This window comes from Quercus robur, chromosome 1, assembly GCF_932294415.1.
Source record: "Quercus robur chromosome 1, dhQueRobu3.1, whole genome shotgun sequence".
NCBI lineage: Eukaryota > Viridiplantae > Streptophyta > Magnoliopsida > Fagales > Fagaceae > Quercus > Quercus robur.
In genome coordinates this window covers 23,336,507-23,356,807 of record NC_065534.1, presented here as the reverse complement: position 1 = coordinate 23,356,807, position 20,301 = coordinate 23,336,507, and the positions used below count along the sequence as shown (strand labels likewise).

The following is a 20,301-nucleotide window of genomic DNA, read 5'->3' as shown; positions in this document are numbered from 1 at the left end:
AAAGTATCAAGGGTTGTTGGTTTAATTTGGGTTTTCTTTTGGAATTTTTGGGTTTCTCAGTGGAGCATGCTTCCTCCTCGTTTCTGGGTTTGTAGTTTCTCAACGGCTGGATTAGTGATGGAACAAGTTGGTGTTTTTTTTTTTTTTTCCCTCTTCACTATATTGCTTTATCCCCAAACTGAAAATTGAAGGGTTGTTGATTTAATTCTGGGTTTCATTTGGAATTTTTGGATTTCTCGATGGAGTGCGCTTCCTCATCGTCTATGGGTTTGTGGTTTGTTGGTGGCTGGATCGGTGATGCTTGTTGTTGGTGCTTGTCTATTTGAATCGGTGGCTAGATTGGTGAAGGTTGTTGTTGGTGTTTGTTTGATGAAATGATGAATCGGTGGCTGCGTTTGTCTGTTTGAATTGATGGCTATTTGTTTGTTTGAATCGAAGGTGGTTGTGTGTGTGTGTGTGTGTGTATGTTTTTTTTTTTTTTTTTTTTTTTTTTTTTTTCCTTCTATTTTGTTGGTGGTTTTTGCCTTGGTGGGGTGGTGGTGGTGGTTGCTACCTTGCTGGGCATGTGTGGTGGTGAAGTGGTGGTTGTGATTGGTTTGCTTAGGAGATAGAGACAGACTGGGGAGATAATGACAAAGAAAGAGAGGAATGGAAGAGATATAATTTTTTTTTTTTAATATTTGTATGGTTTATATTATTTAAATGAGTTGGATGTAATGACAAGTTTCTAGAGACCTCCTTAGGTAAAAGAGGACCTTTACCAAACTTAGAAGACTCAACCCCTCAGAAACAGTTAGCAACCACAAACGATGACTTCCAATCATCTTCTCCCCAAACGGCGGTGGCTGGTTGACAACCTCGCTGAGCAAGATAAGTCTATTATTTTGGAATGTGTGTGGGCTTGGGAACCGACGCACTGTTCACAAGCTCAAGTGTTTTATTTGAGCACAAGATCCCACCGTCTTCTTCCTAGTCGAGACGTGGGTGGGAGAAGCTAGGCTGATCAGGTTGTGTTCCAAGCTGGGTTCTGATCAATATTGGATCACTTCGCAAGCCAATAGATTGGGGTGCCTGGCTTTGTTTTGGAAGAACTCATTAAAGATAGCAGTAACAACATCATCACCGAACCACATCGATGCCGTGGTGGGCGACTCACTAGGAAGTGAATGGCATCTTACCAGCATTTATGGCTTAGTTGGTCCGGCCAAAAAATGTGACGCTTGGGCTATCCTCCACCAACTTCATGCAAGCTCCTCGATGTCGTGGTTGTGTGCTGGGGACTTCAACGAAATCCTTTGGTCCCATAAGAAGTGTGGCTTGGGTCCTAGAAGTGAAACTCCAATGAAAGCCTTTCGTGAAGTCTCGAATGAGCTCGAGTTGAAGGATTTAGGATTTGTTAGGAAAAAGTTCACTTGGAAAGGGCGGCGACATGGTGGTTTTGTGCTTGAGCGCCTTGACAGAGCAGTAGCCAACAATCAGTGGCTTTCCTAAAACCCAGGTACCAAAGTTCAGCACCTCCACTCCAACTCGTTGGACCATTAAGCCATTCTCGTGAAGCCTGAAGGTATCATTCCTAACCCAAAACTTTCTTTTAAATTCGAACAAGTGTGGCTTCGAGATAGGGGTTTGTAGTGACACAATCAATAATGCCTGGGGTCCTCCTAGTGTTGAGGCTACAATGCCTAAGGTAGCTGGGAAAGTTAAGATTTGTGGTGTGAAGCTCATTAAGTGGAGCAGAAACTCTTTTGGAAGTGTTAGGAAAATGCTTAAGGAGAAGAAAAATCTCCTTACAAAAGCTGAACTGGATGCAACAAAGAGGGGTGATCTAATGTTGGTAAAATCTCTCCAGAAGGAAATTAATGACATTCTTGATAAAGAAAACCAGATGTGGCAACAACGGTCTCAAGCGCTTTTCTTGAAGTGTGGAGACAGGAATATTGCTTATTTCCACAGTTAAGCTTCACAGAGATATTGGAGAAATAGGATATTGGGATTGAGGAATTCCCAGAATGTTTGGTGTATGGAAGAGACTGAAATTAAAAACACTGTTGTTAAGTACTACCAGTCTCTGTTTTCTACCTCCTCTCCATCTGAATTTTCTGACATCCTTGGAAAGTTTCAACCTTCAATAACTGACTCAATGAATGCGATGCTACTCAGAGACTTCAACAAGGAGGAAGTGGAAATAACCATAAATCAGATGAAAGCGGTATGCCCCTGCTCTTTTATCGGTCTTTTTGGAATACTATGGGTGATGATGTTTGCCCTGCTATATTAGACTGTTTGCAAAACTGTAGGATTCCAAGAGAAATAAACCTTACACATATTGCTTTAATTCCGTCCTATAAGCTTACGTAGTGTGATTTATATGGTGGTGTCTAAGGTGCTTGCAAATAAACTCAAGAGTATCCTCCCATTAGTAGTATCAGAAAACCAAAGTGCCTTTCAGGCAGGTAGGGTAATCACAGACAACATACTGATGGCTTTTGAAACTCTACACCATATGAAGCATCACCAATCAGGCAAGTCAAGTTTCATGACCTTGAAGTTAGATATGAACAAGGCATATGACTGGGTTGAATGGAAGTATTTGGAGCTAATAATGAAGGGCATGGGTTTTGCAGACAAGTGGTGGCCTTAATGATGGAATGTATCTCAACAGTTAGTTACTCGATCCTTATTAATGGCGAACCCTCTCCAATTGTCCATCCCACTAGAGGCATTAGACAAGGAGATCCGCTCTCCCCCTACCTCTTCCTTTTCTGCACTGAAGGTCTCCATAGCCTTCTCCAACACTCTGCGGACTCTGGACAAATCGGAGGGGTTTCCATTTGCAAGAAGGGTCCTCGGCTAACTCACCTCTTCTTTGCCAACGACAGTTTGCTCTTCTGCAGATCCTCAACTACTGAATGCCTCAAGATCCAAGACATATTAGGCAACTATGAAAGAGCCTCAAGGCAGTAGTTAAATAAGCTTACTAGGGGTTCAAAAGGTCAAGCAATATGAGAAATACCTCGATCTCCCTACCCTCATGGGTAGGAATAAGAAGGCAAGTCTCAGGTTTATCAAAAAGCGGGTGTGGGCTAAACTACAGGGTTGAAAAGAACAGCTTCTCTCCTAAGCTAGGCAAGAAGTATTGCTAAAGGCAATGATGCAAACTATCCCAACCTTTGCCATGAGCTGCTTCAAAATTTTCATCACCTTATGCAATGACATAGAATAGATGATCCGTAAATTCTGGTGAGGGCACCGTGGAAACCAAAGGAAGATCCATTGGTCAAAGTGGAGCACACTTTGCCTTCCAAAAGATAGCGATGGCATGGGTTTCAAGGAACTATAGAAATTTAACGATGCAATGTTGGCAAAGCAAGTGTGGAGATTATTGGAAAATAAGTCCTTTCTCTTCCACAGGTTTTTCAAAGCAAAGTTTTTCCCAAAGGGCACTATTTTTTATGCAAAGGAAGATAAGGGTTCCTTTGCTTGGAAGAGTATCCTTAAAGGCCGAGAGATCATAAAAAAGGGGACCCAATGGCGGGTGGGAAATGACGAAAACATCCTAATTTACAATGACAATTGGCTTCCTAACCCACAATACCCAAGAATTCAATCTCCTCCAACTTTCTTTGACTGTGATGCTCAGGTATCAATTTTGATTAATAAGGTTCGGAGGTGTTGGATTGATGAGGCAATTGATAATAATTTCTTGGCTCATGAAGCTAAGCTAATCAAAGCAATTCCCCTGAGCCTCAATGAAGTTGAAGACAAGCTGTGTTGGTGTAGCAATGTGAATGGGCTGTATTCGATGAAAGCTAGGTATAAACTCCTAGTGAATGATGAGCTGAGCTCAAATGTTGGAGCTTCTACCGGGTCCATGCCAAAAAGCTCGTGGAAGGAGCTTTGGAAAATGAGGACTCCCAATAGAATAAAAACTCTATTGTGGCGAGCCAATTCGGATGCCTTAGCAACTCGAGTAAATATGGTAAAGCGAAAAGTCCTTACTGATCCCACTTGCCAGGCTTGTGGTGTAGCTCAAGAATCAACTCTGCTTGCCCTCTGGTCATGTCCAAAGCTGAATGAGGTTTGGACTATCCATTTTAGTTTGCTGAGGAGTGAAGCTAGGGAGTGCCCTTCTTTCTTGGATGTGTTTCACTTGTGTTTGGAGAAGTCCCATCCCTCTGACCTGTTTGCAATGATAGCATATCAAATATGGTCTAGACAAAATAAACTAAGATTAGGTGAAAATGTGGCTGATTTAAAGCTGATAAATTCAATGGCAAGAGATGCTCTTCAAGAATTTCAGCAAGCCAACACAACTCCTCAAAAACCACTCCCTACCCTTAGCATCACTAAGTGGTTGCCTCCCCCTACGGATTGGGTCAGAGCCAATTTTGATGAGGCTATTTTCCAGGGGTGTGATGAAGCAGGTTTAGGAACCATTATCCGCAACGACTGTGGTCTAGTAATGGCTGCACTAACACAAGTTATTCCTCTACCCACTTCCATGGTGATAGTAGAAGTGTTGGTAGCAAGAAAGGCTCTTATCTTTGCCTTAGAGATCGGGTTTGATCATGTCATCCTGGAGGGCGATTCTAAAATTGCAATTCGAGCTATGAATTCAGAGGACTACTCAACTACACCTTTTGGACATATAATTTCAAATATAAAGGCCCTTTTTTCCCACTTCAAGTCCTTGATTTTCCACCATACTCGAAGACAGGGAAACAAAGTAGCCTATAGGCTAGCTCGAGCAGGTTGTAATTTTTCTTCTTCTTTTTGTACTTAGATAGAGGAATTACCTATATGTTCTTATGCATACTACTCTTCAGAAATTATCAATATCACGTAATCCCCTTCCCTTGATGGGAAGGTTTCTCAAAAAAAAAAAAAAAAAAAAAGAGTTAGATGTAAAAATAGAAATTGTGAGGAGTTGTAAAATGAAATGGTAAAATAGATCAAGTAGGTTTTTGAGGATGCAAAATAAAACTTTTTTGTAACCTCAGATGCTAATGCTCTTATAACAATTGTTGGCTCTGCTAACTCGAAAACCAAGATGTAAAGGGATTGGCTGTTCCAAAATTACCATTGGATTTAATTTATTACTTTTGAAATTATAGGGTTTTATTTGCTAATTTTTGAAATTTAGGATAGAATTTCTTATTTTGAAACTACTGAGTTTAATTTTTATATCCATAAATCATTGGATTTAAAACGTAATTTTCCCAAAAACAAATATGACAAGCCTTTGAAAATGACTATATCACGAGCTAACTTTTCAGTTCAGCCCTTATTTTATTATTCTTAATTAAATACTGTTGGTGCAAACACAATGCTCCAACAAATACAAATATGAAGATCCAAAATAAAATAAATGTTTTAACACATTTGTTTTTACCTACAAAGACCAATGTTTATATTTCTTGATTCTCATTACTCATTAGAACTGAGCAACTTCTTTTATAGCACCAAATCCAGGCTGCCTCTGAAACCTGCAGACTTTGCAAAGAGGTGAATAGAGAGATGGAATATGATATTTGTCCTCCCCACCCATCAATGGCATGGGAACACCAATCTTGACAGGGCTAACATAGCCAGGCCTGTATGTCTTGCCTAACACTCCTTCAACAAAATCTGATAAGTTGGAAAACTTGAACTGTGTCTCCAAATGAGCAAAAGCATCATTGGCTGGTATGTGGTAGTGGTGAACCCGGTTTTCCTTTTCTCCAATAGGTCTCACCCTAATGTCAATTTGAACCAACCCAGTAACACTAACTCTTATATTATTAGCATCATCGGTTCTTTCCACAATGACTTCTCTTTCTTCACCATTAGTCCTCCATTCAGCCTCTCCATCAATGGGGATGTTAACTGCTTCACCATCCCACCTTACAGTGAGAGCATCAAAATTTTTATCCCAGTGTGAGACTTTCTTTGCTGCAATGACAAGGTTGTGAGTGTCGAACATGACGGCCACGGCTTGGACCCATGTAAAGTCACGAGTCCTTCCTTCTGGTCGGGTTCCGATGAAGTGAGCATTAATTTGGAGGTTTTCATCTGAAACAATGGCAAAATCTCCTCCCTTAGCTCCATGGAAGTAGAACATTACACCATCCCCACCAATAAACCTAGGATCATAGCATATGGAGCCATATCCATTGCAATTTGCTCTTCTATCTGCCAAATAACACGACCGAATGTCAATTCATATTCAATATCCTATCCATCTCATGCATGCTCCCAGAATTTGACATGGAAACATATTAGAATCTAACAATATGTATTGTAAATATAAGCAAGTAATAAAAACATAAAGATAGAAGGAGTTAGTGAGAAAGAATGCTTACGCTTGCAAGTGGCTTCACACTTGCTACTGCAATCAATATAGCATCCCTTCTTTTTCTTGTTTTGCTTGGGTTTCCTCTGTGCACATTGAGATGGACACACAAGGGTTTTGCCGTAACAAGCTCCTCTAGCTTTGCAAAAGGCTCGTTCCTGTCCTGTTTTTGGTGTTGGTGTCAACACATCATAATCTGCGGGTGCAGTACTATTCTTGTTGCCATTCCCATTGCCATTACCACTGTTGCCATTACCATTATTATTGCCATTGTTGCCGTTGCCATTACCATTACCATTGTTGCCATTACCATTATTATTGCCATTGTTGCCATTGCCGTTACCACTACCACTGCTGCCATTGCCATTGCTACTATTGCCATTTCCATTGCCATTGCCATTGTTACCGTTGCCATTGTTATTGCCGTTGTTGCTATTACCATTACCATTGCCATTGTTGTTATTGCCATTGTTGTTACCGTTGTTGTTATTGCCATTACCATTGCCGTTGTTGTTATTGCCATTGCCATTGCCTTGGCCCTGAGCAAAAATGGCATCCATGGAGAGAAGTATAATTAAGAAAGCCACCAAAATGTATAACTTTCTTTTGCCCATCTCTATGATGTTCAATCCCACTGTTTTTGTTTTTATTTCTCTTCTCCTTATGTTGATTTTCTATTGATGTGAGAATGGAGAAGAGATATGGAAAATGCAGGGTGCAAGGAGCCTTAAAAGGGCTTGCTAAGGTGGGAACTAGGCCTTGGAGTTCGCCATAATTCATGTGAATTTTCTTCTTCCTATAAAGTATAAACTAAAAGATGAGAAACAGCTATTCTACAAGTATTTTTTCGTTTGATTTATTGCTTTGACTGTATACCTTTGGACAATTTTTAAGTAATTAAAAGAGATAAACGTTTGTGTTTGCTTAAGCATGTGAAAAACGACCTGGTACAACTTCCAATATTTTTAAGTGAGGCCTCATATTTGCGTGAACCTTAAAATTTAGGTCTTTATTAAAATGCAGTTCACAATTGTTTGGAAAGAATAGCCTTTCTTTTTACCAACTGCGTTTAAGTTCAGTCCTCCTATAGCTGCAAATTTGCATGAAATATTGTAAAAATATATATATGAAAACATAAAAGCAAAGCAGCTAGCCAAAAGCTTTTCCCTTTTCAATTTGTAGCAGTCACTTGTCGATCAAAAGGGAAAAGTGAAAATCCCAACTTTTCCCAACCTTATGGTTATGGATGACATTGTTGCCCTGTTTCATTAGCATTCCAAAGAACTTATGAGAATACAAATGAATAAGTGCACCAATCTTTTGATCGCTTAAAGAGACTAATAAGTGATGCAAATGATCTTTGCAATGAGAAATATTAGAGAAATGCTATGCATATAATATTTTCACAACAAATTTTAAATAGTAGGTTGTTACTAGTAGTTGCTAGTAATCTAAAAAGTAATTTAAGTGATAATTTCAAATTAAAACCAATAACAATTTACCACCTATTATTTGTTGTGAAAATGTTGTGAACATAGCACTTCTCAATAAATTATGATGGAACTTTTAAAATAACCCTCCATGTGGCGAGTTGTGGCAAAAATTATTTAAGTTTACGTGGTCATATCATTTTTCTTTTAACCTAAAATGTTTCCTATAGCCATTGTCAAATAAAGCACTAATTGGGGAGATTTCATTTTGGAATATTTTTTCAAGATAATTTATGCCCCCTATTTTGAATTTAAGAAGTAAGAATAGTAATTAATGTTCCACTGAAATCTAATTGGTTGCCTAGAAATAAAAAAAAAAAAAAACTAATTTCTATCAAATATGAACGTGTATATTATGCATTGAAATTCAAACTAAAGAAGTCACCTACAGTTAAAGATACATCTTTTTTTTAATAGAATAACTTGGATGATATGCAACATTACATATGAACACAGCCTTGGATATGCGTGAAGACATCCTTTAATTAAAGACACCAGCTGAAGTGGCCTTTAAAATTTGCAGAAAAGGGGCAGATAACCCAACTGAATGCAGCTTGCTCGAGACCTACAATTATGGACCTTAAAACCGTAGGAAAGGAAGCAGAACCTTTTTATAATGTACTTGCTAAAGTTCCGATTACGCAGAACTCATGTGATTTGGAGTTTAGGACTTGTTCAAGGATTTTTTTTTCAAAATAGCATCCATTTTCAAACAATTTTGTTAGTTAGCATCCTTTCCAAACTATTTAGGAAACTAACATCTCAAGTCCATTAAACTTGAGCTTACTATAGCAAATCGAGTACAAAGGAGTTAATTTTAGTCGAAGTCGAGGCTTTTGGAATCGATATCTAGTGGAACTCGAGTATTAGACACTCGATTCCTAGTCTGCACAAATAAAAAAGAGAAAAACAGAGGAAAATGACCTTCACCTAAGGAATCACGTTCATGGGTTCAGTCCGAGCTAGGTTCGTGGGTTCACCGCCTGGAACACTGGTTCGTGGGTTCGTCGCTAGAATGCTGGTTCAGTGTTTTGATCTCTTGGTTTCAGTATTTCGCCGACTGTGGTTATCATGGATTTTTTTTTCAAATGTTGTGGATTTCTTTTCTGAGGGAGAAGAGGAAGAACTAATTGAGGTGTTTCACCGACTGTGGTTGTTGTTGATTTTTTTTCAGATGTCGTGGATGTTTTTTTCAAAGGGAGAAGAGGAAGAAGGAGACTGTCTTAGGTATCTTTTGTGGAAATCAAGTGTTTAATACTCGAGTTTCATGTGAATTTTAATAGCAATCGAGTCTATGATACTTGATTTGCTAAAGTGAACTTGAGGAGTGTTTCAAACTCGAGATGTTATTTTGCTAAATAGTTTAGAAACGATGCTAACTAACAAAATTGTTTGAAAATGGAAGTTATTTTGGGGAAAAAAAATGCTTCGTTCAATGACTTGGATTCCATGATATTCTAATCAAACTTGGCAAATTGCAATTTTTTTTTCTTTAATTTTCTTTGGACTAAACATGGCTGATTAGAATGAATCATGATTTAGTTTTGATTTTTATTTTGTGGAGCAATGCAAAGTGTCTTTTATCAAAAGTGACAAATTGCAAGTTTAAGTTTAGGAATATGATATAGAACATGCAACACAAACTTTCCTTAAGCAAAGAGACTACAAGAAGTCAATGTGCGAAAAATTTAAAAAATTAAAAGGTATTAGTAGAAATCATTGACGACGGTCACAGAACTACATGAAATTTGGTGATATAAAGAGAATCGATGCTAGGATCACAACTCATCACCTTTAGGCATGACCAAGGCTACTTTCCAGGAAAATTTCATCGTTTAGCCCCTAAAATCTACCTTTTTACCATTTTTAGTAATATTTATTTCCTTAATAACTTTTAGTTTAAAAGTTAGAATAAAGTCTTATCTGTTTTGAGACACACTTCGTTATTTCGATGGAAAATTTTGTATCAAAATAATTTTCCACATTTTCTAGTATTTGGTAGCATCAGGAAAATGAGTCAAATGAAAATTATCTATAGTCAACAGTCAGCATAAAGAGTACTCCCTTTGTTTTCCAATTTGCCACATCCCAAATTGTTGATCCTATATTCCATTTTAGGATGTCCCAGAATTTTGTCGTGTTTCTAATATTAAAAGTCTCTGATAGTTGAATAAGAGATCTGGAGTTTAATTCGCGTCTACACCAAAAACTAATTGTTGTCTTAATTTGATAATAAAGAGTTATCATTAGGAGCGGACGCCAATGGTTGAATCTCTCTTAAAAGTTATTAATTTATTGAGTTTCCTATTATACCCCTACCAAACATAATTTGGGATGGAAGGAGTATGGCTTATTTCTAAATTTCTTTTAGAAAACAAATAAAGGAAGTTATAAGATCGTTTTCCAACTTATATTAAGTTGCTACCAAATATAAAAAATAAATAATAAAATTAAAAAAAAATGAGATAGTTTTATAGATAATATATTTTGAAAAATGACTCATTTTTTAGAAAATATTAACATCAAAACAAATAAAGTATTAGAGACTGTAATTTTAATTTCCATAATTATCTCAATTTTGCTGTTTTTGGAAAAAATTAAAATTTTACCACCTAATTTCGTGATTAGAATGAATAGAGTTTTTTGGATATTTTCCTAGTTGCCCTAGGTTTTATTTTACTATTTAAATGAGTTGTAGCCTCCAAGGTAATTCTGTTATCTGATTAATAAAATTTTAGACTTTTGTCTATTACTTCTCTCTAGTTGATTCCAGGAACCTATCACTTTATGGATTGAAAGAACCTCTTGTGGATTCTAAGTTTTCATTCAAAACCTAACAAATTTAGTTTCTTTTTATTTAGAAAGTAACATATTTGTTTTCTTATAATTTCCACAACATTAGAATTATACAAAGGATATAGAATTTCAACAAGTTTTCAGTTCAAAACATTTTACATACATGTCGGCGTCGGGGCCACTTTCAAATGATTCATCTTTGTTTTTAACTAATGTGTAAAGAATGAAGGAACTTCACACCCTTGGAGAAATGATAAACAGTCCAAAAGCTCTAGACATCCTTAACATTAAAAAAAGAAAAAAGCAGCTTTATGTATGAGGATATAAGAGCATTCATATCAGCTCGTCTAAAAGATTCCGTCTATTTTACACCAAAAACCTACTTTTTCTATTTTACACTATCACTTTTACAAAACACCCACATCAGTTCATCTATTCTATCACCTCTCTTATTTAAATAATCAATTTTTTTAATTATTTTATTATTTCTCTCACCTCACCCGTTTTTATACACGCTCTCTCTCTCTCTATCATATTTTCTGATTTCTCTCTCTCTCTCTCTTCTATCTCTCCATACCCGGTCTCTCCCTCTCGGTCACAAACCAATCCACATCATCACAGCTCCGATCACCGATCCACAGCTCCGATCACAAGCATCGATCCACAGCTCCAATCACCGATCCACAGCTCCGATCACCGATCCACAGCTTCGATCACCGATCCACAACTTCGATCACCGATCCACAGCTTCGATCACAAGCATTGATCCACAGCTGCACCGATCCATAGCTCCAAGCTCCGATCAAGACCCATACCCACGAGCTCCGATCAAGTGAGACCCACGAGCTCCGATCGTTCCGATAAGCACCGATCTGTCTCTTTTTTGTTTTTCTGTTTGGGTTTGTTTGTTTTTCCATTTGGGTTTTTTTTTTTTTTTTTTTTTTTTTTTTTTAGCAAGTATATCTCTGTGTTGGTTTTTAAGCACCAATCTATCTCTTTTTTGTTTTTCCGTTTGGGTTTGTTTGTTTTTCCGTTTGGGTTTTTTTTTTTTTTTTTTTTAGCAAGTATATCTCTGTGTTGGTTTTTCTATGAGGACGTGTTTGTGTGCATCTGAGGAAAAGATTTTTTTTTTTTAGCAAGTATATTTGTGTGTTGATTTTTCTGTGAGGATGTGTTTGTGTGCATTTGAGGAAAAGAAGATGAGGAGTTGAGGTCGTTGTGCACGGAGAAGAGAGAGAAAAATTGATGCGAACGAAAATTAATAAAAAACTAAATACACATGCTACAGTGCCCGTGTAAATTTACACGGGTACTATAGCTCGTTGAAAATTTTAGATGATTATGCATGATTTTAGATGGACTGATGTAGTGTGTTTTTTGCTTCAAAATGTGTAAAAATGGTTAAAATGTGTATTTTACACATTTATACACAATTATCCAAGAGCTGATGTGAATGCTCTAAGCACCTAAAGACAACTAGTCAAAGTCAACCACATAGTTTTTTTTTTGCTGAATCAACCACATAGTTGATGCAACCACACGTGCGCCGCCCTCAACCTCATGGTGTTGGTCACATGGGAGGTGGGATCCACGTCATAAATCAATCCAATGAATACAGGCCACATGGTAAACCGACACTATGAACTTGTTTTTAATCACAGCAATTGGCATTCAATTAGAATTAACCTGAAAAAAATGAACAGCAATATCTTACTTAATACATTTAATAGGAATTTGTATTTTGTGTTTTCATTATATGTAACATAAACTAAAATAAAAAATAAAAAACCTAAAAATTTATTTTCTTTAAAAAATGAAAATGAACTATAAAATTGTGAAGGCTACAAAGCTGAAGTACTACACTCTCAAGAGGTCAAAAAATAGTCAAACACTTTGATTTTATAGTATATATAAATAAATCATATTAACGAATATCTTTAAAGTAATTACTAACAAACTATTTTAAGGAAGTTTTGACTCATTTTTTATGAAAAAAAAAAAAATAGTCAAAATATTAATAGCTTATTTTATTTTTTTCATAGAAACTTCCTCAAATTGGTTCATTAATAAATAGGCATTCATCAACATTTCTGTGCATAATATATAGATATAGATTCCTTTTACAAGATGTGTCCCATTTACAAGGAGCTGCAAGTCCCGTCCTATTGGATTGCACCGTATTCCTTCTCTTCTAATTCACTGAAAACCTTTGCCCCTACAAAATTTCAACCTAAAGGAAGGCAATAAGGTTGACCATGACCAATCAACTCCATAATCAGTGCAGCGATCAGCGATGATTAAGATATAAGACATTCTTTCTTTATCACAAGGACCATGGCAATCATCTAAGAACGGGCTTCAAAACAACATATTAAATATCAACAACTTAAAAAACACAAAATTTAGTGTACTATCGAGTATCATGCAATTTTTAGTAGTAGTTTATTTTCCTAGTATTTATCAAAATATATAATTTGGAGTTTAATTTTTAGGTTAAATTGCAAATTACACCACTAAAGTTTGAAGATATTTGAATTTTACACCCTGAAATTTCAGAATTCAATTTTACCCTGAATTTTAGAGGTGTTTAGATTTTAAATTCTGAAGTTTCAGAATATAGATTTTACCGCATGAATTTTAGATTTTAAATACTGAAAAAGAAAACAAAGTTCGCAACTACGGGTGAATGTAGAACCAAACACAACTTTTTTTTTTTTGCTTTAGTTAAATGTGTGGGGAAAAAAAAAAAAAGCTAAAAAATATTTTATTTTCAAAAAAGTTAAAAGATAAATTTTTAAAATAAGTTTTAACTGAGATAAAAAGCACTTTTCTCCAAGTCTCGGTAAAAATTCTGTACCACAAACTAGACTATCCATGTGACAGACTATGAGTTGTAGAGAAAAAGTAGTAAGTCTATGTGAAAATGACATGCAACTAAGTAAAAAATGAATTTAAAAAACAAACAAAAATTTTCTCTATCTGTTTGGCTTGATCTCTTTCTTTATTTTTTGGTAAAAAAAGGATATCATTCAAAAACTAAGCAAAAGAAGATACATAAGTAGAGCTAATGTTTCAATCATATAGATAAAGGGTTTCAGCTACGTCTAAACTAAACAAAAAGGAAATATCAAGTGGATGTTTTAGAAGAACAACAATTTTTTTTTTTTTTTTTTTTATGTTTTCACTTTTAACTTTTGGTATGTTTGTTTCCCCCCCCAAAAAAAAAAAAAAATCCTTACTTTTGGTATGTTTGGATGACATGATTTAGGTATTTGGATTTGAATTTGGGTTGTGCACGCCAAAAATGAGACTATTGGGTTTTGCCTCACTTGGGCTCACAATCTGTTTGTAAAGTGGGCTTGGATTTCCTATGTTGGGTTGTTCTCAGCACAGACTCACCAAAACTATCTCTCTCTCTCTCTCTCTCTCTCTCTCTCTCTCTCTCTCTCTCTCTGTGGATTACTCACCTCACTCTATTCTCTGTTTCTTTGCCAGCCTTCCAACCCCCTTTCCTCCTTTAGCTTCTCATATTTATAGCCAAGCATTAGTGGAGGGATTATAATTGCTTTCAAAGTTAGTGCATTAGGAGGTCCAATATTGTTAATTGTAAGTGGGTGTTTAGGTGGGAGTGGGGTGTGGTGAGAGTGGCCTTGGAACTGGTTCCTACTCCAGTAGATATGCTCGGCAATGATATTCCCCAAGGCACTGCCGGGCATACAAGGGATGGTGTATCCAAATGTATTTCTTCTTGCTCGGGAATGGTTCGCCGAGCAAGGACCAAGTGGCAAAACAAGGTGTGTGCTAATGTAGACTGTCTATTCTTTAGGCTTCTGAGCAATACGAAGCTTGGGCCCATGGCTTTTGTGGGTTCGGGCTGGGGTCATGGGCCACACTATTGAGTCAAAACACAAGCCCCAAATGGGTCTGGGTACCACAATGCTGTACATGGGTGATTAAAATCCAAATAACTTGTTTGAGAAGTTTAAAAAATGTCAAGGATTTGGATTTGATTAATCCACCAAGCATTTTAAACCTTTAAAATGCTTAGATTTGAATAACTCTTAAAATCAATGGATTGATTTCAAATCTATTAATTTCAAATCCAAACACAAGTTTCCAAACACAACTTAAGCCTCGGTTGAATAGTAGACAGCTTTAGTGGATTTTCAGCGTTGTTGATGGATTTATTAGTTTTTTGAGTCATTGGGCTCCGGTTTGTGTATGAATTATGGAGTACTACTTAGGTTGGGTTTAGGCCTTGGGGATTGGGTGAAGGCATTACTAACAATTTTTGTCTTTGTTTGGGTTTGGATTTGGGTATTAGTCATGGGCCCTTTCCTTGTGTTTGAGTTTAGGCCCAAGCTCTTTGAATCCTTCTTCTTTTCCACTTTTCTTTTTTCTTTCTTTTTAATCTAATTTATAGGAAGTCTACTCCCACAACAATTTTACAATTTTAGCCACAACTCGCCTACGTGGCAAGTTGTAATTGGTGGAAAAAATCAGTGGGTCCACAATTTCATTACTTACAAGTAGCTACGTGGATAAATTGTGACAAAGTTGTGAAAATAGTCGCGATACCATACTCTTTTTTTTTCTTTATAATTTTGACTCTTTCAAATCCAAGTTCTCATTTGAACATTTCTCTTTCGTTCACTAACCTCACCTGATATAGAAAATAATAACATACCCTAAGTAGAAAAAGAATTATAAATATCAAGTCATTGCATGACCCAATAATAATATAGACCGACCCAGCTAAGGAGCCTGTAAAGTTGTGATTTATAACTAATTTGTGTTGGCTTTAATTCCATGCCAAATTTGATTGTACCATGTATTTTATGTGAGATTTCTTTGTATAGGTTGTGTGTGTGAGAGAGTGTGAAGACACAAGACTCATTAAAGATCAAAGGAGTTTTCGCAGGTAGCTCGCGAGAAAACTTCCCACGAAGTGAAGCCATGTGCTCAGCACATGACTGGAATGTGAAGAGTCATGACAAATGGTGACAGCTGGTTCTCGCAAGTGTTTCCCAGGTAAGGCCTTCCCGCGAGATACTCGCAAAACATTCTGCTTTGCTATTTTGTCATATCTGATACACCATGTCTCTACCTACGCTATAGATACCCACATTACCCACATATTGAAAGGAGTGTGCTTTTTAGAGAGAAAACCCTAACCATTACCCTTGAGAGTGAGAAATTGTCATACCCACAATCCCCTACACAATCCATTGTGGTTTTCCTCAACTCCTACCTCTCCATATCTAAATCCTTGAGAGGTTGATAGCTCAAACACTTACCACACCCATTCTGAGTGTAAGGTGAGGTTTTAGTGCTACTGGGAAGTATTGGAAGAAGCCACTTGTTTGGTGGATGCAATCGGGCTAAATTGCGTGATCTGGAGAGCTAGAAAAGACAAGGCTTCGTCAAGTTAGTTAGTAGTAGGAGTTTGGAGGGCTCAAGTACATGGGATAGACTAGGCTTGGAGGGTCTTTTGTTATTCGTATACTCCAACTCATTCTCTAATGGATCGATTTACCGCTTGGAGGGCGGCATAGAGGTTTTTTGCCTAGTTCTTCGGTTTCTTCTTCAATAACACATCGATGTGTTATATTGTTTGTTCGTTTGCATTTACTCTATTCTGCACTTAGTTTAAGTTGGAGTAAAATTAACCAAGCCGTAATTTTAATTTGGAGGTCTAAACAACTCTTGTGTTTTCACACAAATTCGAGCTTTTAGAACCCAAGTAAGAAAAAGTCCGATCAAAGACAACCAAACCAAATACAACCTAAGCTAAGGGAATGCCAAGTTATGGAAATTTAAAATTACACACCAAGAATAATTGTCATAATGGAGATAGTTAATTAGTTATGCTCTGCATCTAAGCCCCATTATGGTAACAACTGATTGTTGGAAAAAAAATAAGGAAACATCCCAAGAGTCAACCTATATATCAAGAAATCCTAGTCAAAGGCTTGTATGAGAAAATCTTCTATTTTCACTTGATTAACCTTACCAGCTGAGGATGCATTTCACTACCTTAAAACAAGAGTGGCAAACTCCTTAATCCTGGCCTTATTTGACTTCTCCAAGCAAGTCATAGTGGAATGTAAGTGATTGAGACTTGATGCAATAGTTATTAATGGCTAAGATTAAGAGTTGAAAAAAACAACTTTTAATCTCAACCATTAAATAAAAAAAGTGAGAAAATTTTTAAAAGTTAGATTTAAAAAGTAAATGTGGTAAAAATAGTTTGAGGGGGTAATTGCACCAGGTGCACCCAATTCAAATCCAAATTCAAATGTGAGGGTGTTTTTAGGCCTGCTACTCTACAAAGGGAGGGTGCTTTTAAGACCTAAGTGCAATCTTAAGCCTTTAGTGTTTGTAGCATATATTCACAATAGCCATCTAGGTACGTAGCCATTCTAGGTACTTTTACTGATTGGGAAGGAAAAACTATTTAAGGAAGCATATTAGAGAAGTGAGGTCTGCTAGAGAATGAACGACTTGTAGCCCTTCTGGGTTTACTACAGCCACTAACAATTCCCACCGTGTCATTGTTTCACATTAGTATGGATTTTGTAGAAGAATTGCCTAAATCTCACAGACATGATGTGATCTTGGTGGTAGTAGATAGGCTCACCAAGTGAGTGACATAGACCCTGTCTTTACTGTAGCCTTCTGGGAAAAACTGATGAGGCTGCAATGTGTGGAACTTGACAAGTCATTTTCATATCACCCCAAAATGATGGGCAAACTAAGATAGTGAATAAAAGCTTAAAGCACTATCTAACATCATTTGCAGGTGATAGGTCCAAAGAATGGGTGGAGTGGTTAAGACTGACTGAGTTTTGGATTAACACCAATTATCATACAGCCACCAAATTACTCCCTTTAAAGAAGTGTATTGTGTCCCTCTCCCAAGGCTACTAGATTACATATTTGCATTCCAGGCACCACCAAAGTAGATGTTGTGGGTTCCCATTTGAGGACAAGACAGTAGATTCTGGCCTTGCTTAGGAAAAACTTGATAGCTACTCAAGAGAGGATGAAGTGGCAGGAAAATAAATACAGAACAGAAAGAAATTGTTATTTGAGTGATTGGGTTTATAACAGTAAGACTACAAAAGAACTAACTTGGAACATTTAGAATTTTTTGAAGTCTAAAATAATAATTTTTTCAAAGTTCGGGGTTTAAAATGGAACTCGATCCAAATTTTTATAGATAGATAGTATATTTTTGAAAAAAAAAAAATTATCTATTGATTTCATTTAGCAATAATCTATTGAATTAACCAGAGTACTATATAACCAGATCACAATAGAAGATATAAGGGATTTTCACATATAATTTTTATATAGAAAAAACCTCATAATTAGCAATATTCATCTTTATTGAGTTGGACATAACTTTGGTGCCCTTATTGTTGTTTTCTTAATCAAATACAAAGCTGATGAGTCAAAACAAGATACACGTTCTAACTCATTGGCTAAAGAACAAAGTTTACTTTTCTTGAATCTCATTGGTTCTGAGCAAACTTCATGTTTATCATTCTTGACTATAATTAGTATTGAGCAACTTCACCAAACCCATACTGCCGCTGAAATTTGCAAGCTTTGCAAAGAGGTGAATAGAGGGATGGAGTCTGGTACTTGTCCTCCCCACCCATCATTGGCATTGGAACTCCAATCTTGACAGGGTTAACATAGTCAGGCCTGTATGTCTTGCCTAACACTCCCTCAACAAGATCTGTTAGATTGAAAAACCTGAATTGTGTCTCCAAGTGAGCAAAGGCATCATCAGAGGGTAACTGGTAATTGTGAACTTTGTTTTCTTTTTCTCCAATAGGTGTCACCCTAATGTCCATTTCAGCCAGCCCAGCAACTCTAACTCTTACACTGTTAGCATCATCGGTTCTTTCCACTACCACTTCTCTTTCTTCACCATTGGTCCTCCATTCAGCCTCTCCATCAGTAGGGATGTTAATTGATTCACCATCCCACCTTACAGTGAGAGCATCAACATTATCATCCCAATGTGTTACTCTCTTTGCTGCAATGACAAGGGTGTGACTTTCAAACATTATAGCCAAAGCTTGGACCCATGTAAAGTCGCGAGTCCTTCCTATTGGTCGAGTTCCAATGAAATGGGCATTGATTTGGAGGTTCTCATCTGAAACAACAGCAAAGTTTCCTCCCTTTGCTCCATGAAAGTAAAACATTACACCATCTCCACCAACAAACCGAGGATCATAGCAGAGGGAGCCGTATCCATTACAGTTGGCCTTTCTATCTGTCAAATAATGAGTCCACATTAGTTCAAATTCAACACATCTTCATGTATCTATATAGCTCTCAGCATCAGCAATAGAGATACAAATTAAAATTTAAACTTGTTCATCACAAATTCAAATAAAGAAGTTGTTAATAAAGGATGTTAGCTAGCTTACATTTGCAAGTGGCTTCACATTTGCTACTACAGTCAACATAGCATCCCTTCTTCTTTTTGTTCTGTTTGGGCTTCCTCTGTGGGCATTCATTTGGACATGTAAGAGTTTTGGCGTAACAAGCTCCATTTGCTTTGCATTTAGCTCGTTCCTTTCCATCAGACTCTGGTGATAACACGTCATAATCTTCTTTGCTGTTGTTGTCAACATTGCCATTGCCCTTGCCATTGTTATTGTTGTTGTTGCCATTTCCATTGCCATTGCCATTACCATTGTTGTTGTTGCCATTTCCATTGCCATTGCTATTGTTGGCATTACTATTGCCTGCAGCCTGGACAAAGATGGCGTCCATGGATAGCAATAGAATAAAGAAAGCCATCAAAATGCATGACTTTCTCTTATCCATTGCAATTAAGTCGTGTATTTTTCTTCTCCTTCAGATGATTTTATGTTGATACGAGAATGGAAGAGAGATATGTAAAGGGTAGGGTGCGAAGGGGCCTTTAAAAAGGGCTGTCCAGGTGGGCACTATGCCTTTGAGTTCGCCTTAATTCAGGTCGATTTTCCTCTTAACATAAATTCTTAAGATTCCTTGCTTTGACAATATAGTTTTGTACCATCTTTTTTTGTAAGAAGTCCCTTACAAAACTTAAAAAGGTTTGCGTTTGCTTAAGCTTTTGATATAAATGACTTCCACAATTTTTATCGAGCAAGAAAGTGTAGGCGACGCAAATGGTCTTTGGAAGGAGAAAAAATATTATGCAAATTCTAATGCTATTTTTAGTTAAATGGATTTTCCTCAACAAATTTTCACCATTAAATGTCTTCTTTTAGTTTTAGCCACATTCAAATAAAGCTACTTAGGGTGACTTCTTTATGGATATTTTTTTCTTTTATTAAGGATTTCATTTTATTTTTTATTTTTTGTGCTGATTAAGAAGCTAACTCACACATTTGTATATAAGATATTGTTTTATTAATTGGGAGACCACTTCAATAAGACTACTGAAGTGGTCCTCCCAAATAATAAAAATATGCCCCTTATGCAAAGGTGGCATCACTTGGTAATTTTTTTTATTTTTTGCCCTAATTAGGAAGTTAACTCACACATTTACATATGTGATATTGTTTCATTGATTGGAAGGTCCACTTCATTAGTTCTCTTAATGGATCTAATAATTTCTAGAAATTATTAGGTTCATAAGATGACTGCTGAATGTGACATCACTTGCTAAATGTG

General features: G+C 36.7%; 2 protein-coding genes across 2 annotated transcripts; both read right to left on the bottom strand.

Annotated features, from left to right (window-relative positions):
- Positions 1-5,214: 5,214 nt before the first annotated feature.
- On the bottom strand, positions 5,215-7,008 carry LOC126713842 (uncharacterized). The gene is made up of 2 exons (XM_050413726.1): positions 6,342-7,008; positions 5,215-6,171 (listed from the first exon to the last, which is right to left on the bottom strand). The coding sequence occupies exons 1-2, from the start codon at positions 6,943-6,945 to the stop codon at positions 5,435-5,437; spliced, it is 1,341 nt and encodes a 446-aa protein (XP_050269683.1). The 5' UTR covers positions 6,946-7,008; the 3' UTR covers positions 5,215-5,434.
- A 10,979-nt stretch (positions 7,009-17,987) lies between these two features.
- On the bottom strand, positions 17,988-19,518 carry LOC126726040 (putative RNA-binding protein involved in heterochromatin assembly). Its single transcript, XM_050431148.1, has 2 exons — positions 19,065-19,518; positions 17,988-18,907 (listed from the first exon to the last, which is right to left on the bottom strand). Exons 1-2 carry the CDS (start codon positions 19,465-19,467, stop codon positions 18,180-18,182), a joined length of 1,131 nt encoding a protein of 376 aa, XP_050287105.1. The 5' UTR covers positions 19,468-19,518; the 3' UTR covers positions 17,988-18,179.
- Positions 19,519-20,301: the final 783 nt, after the last annotated feature.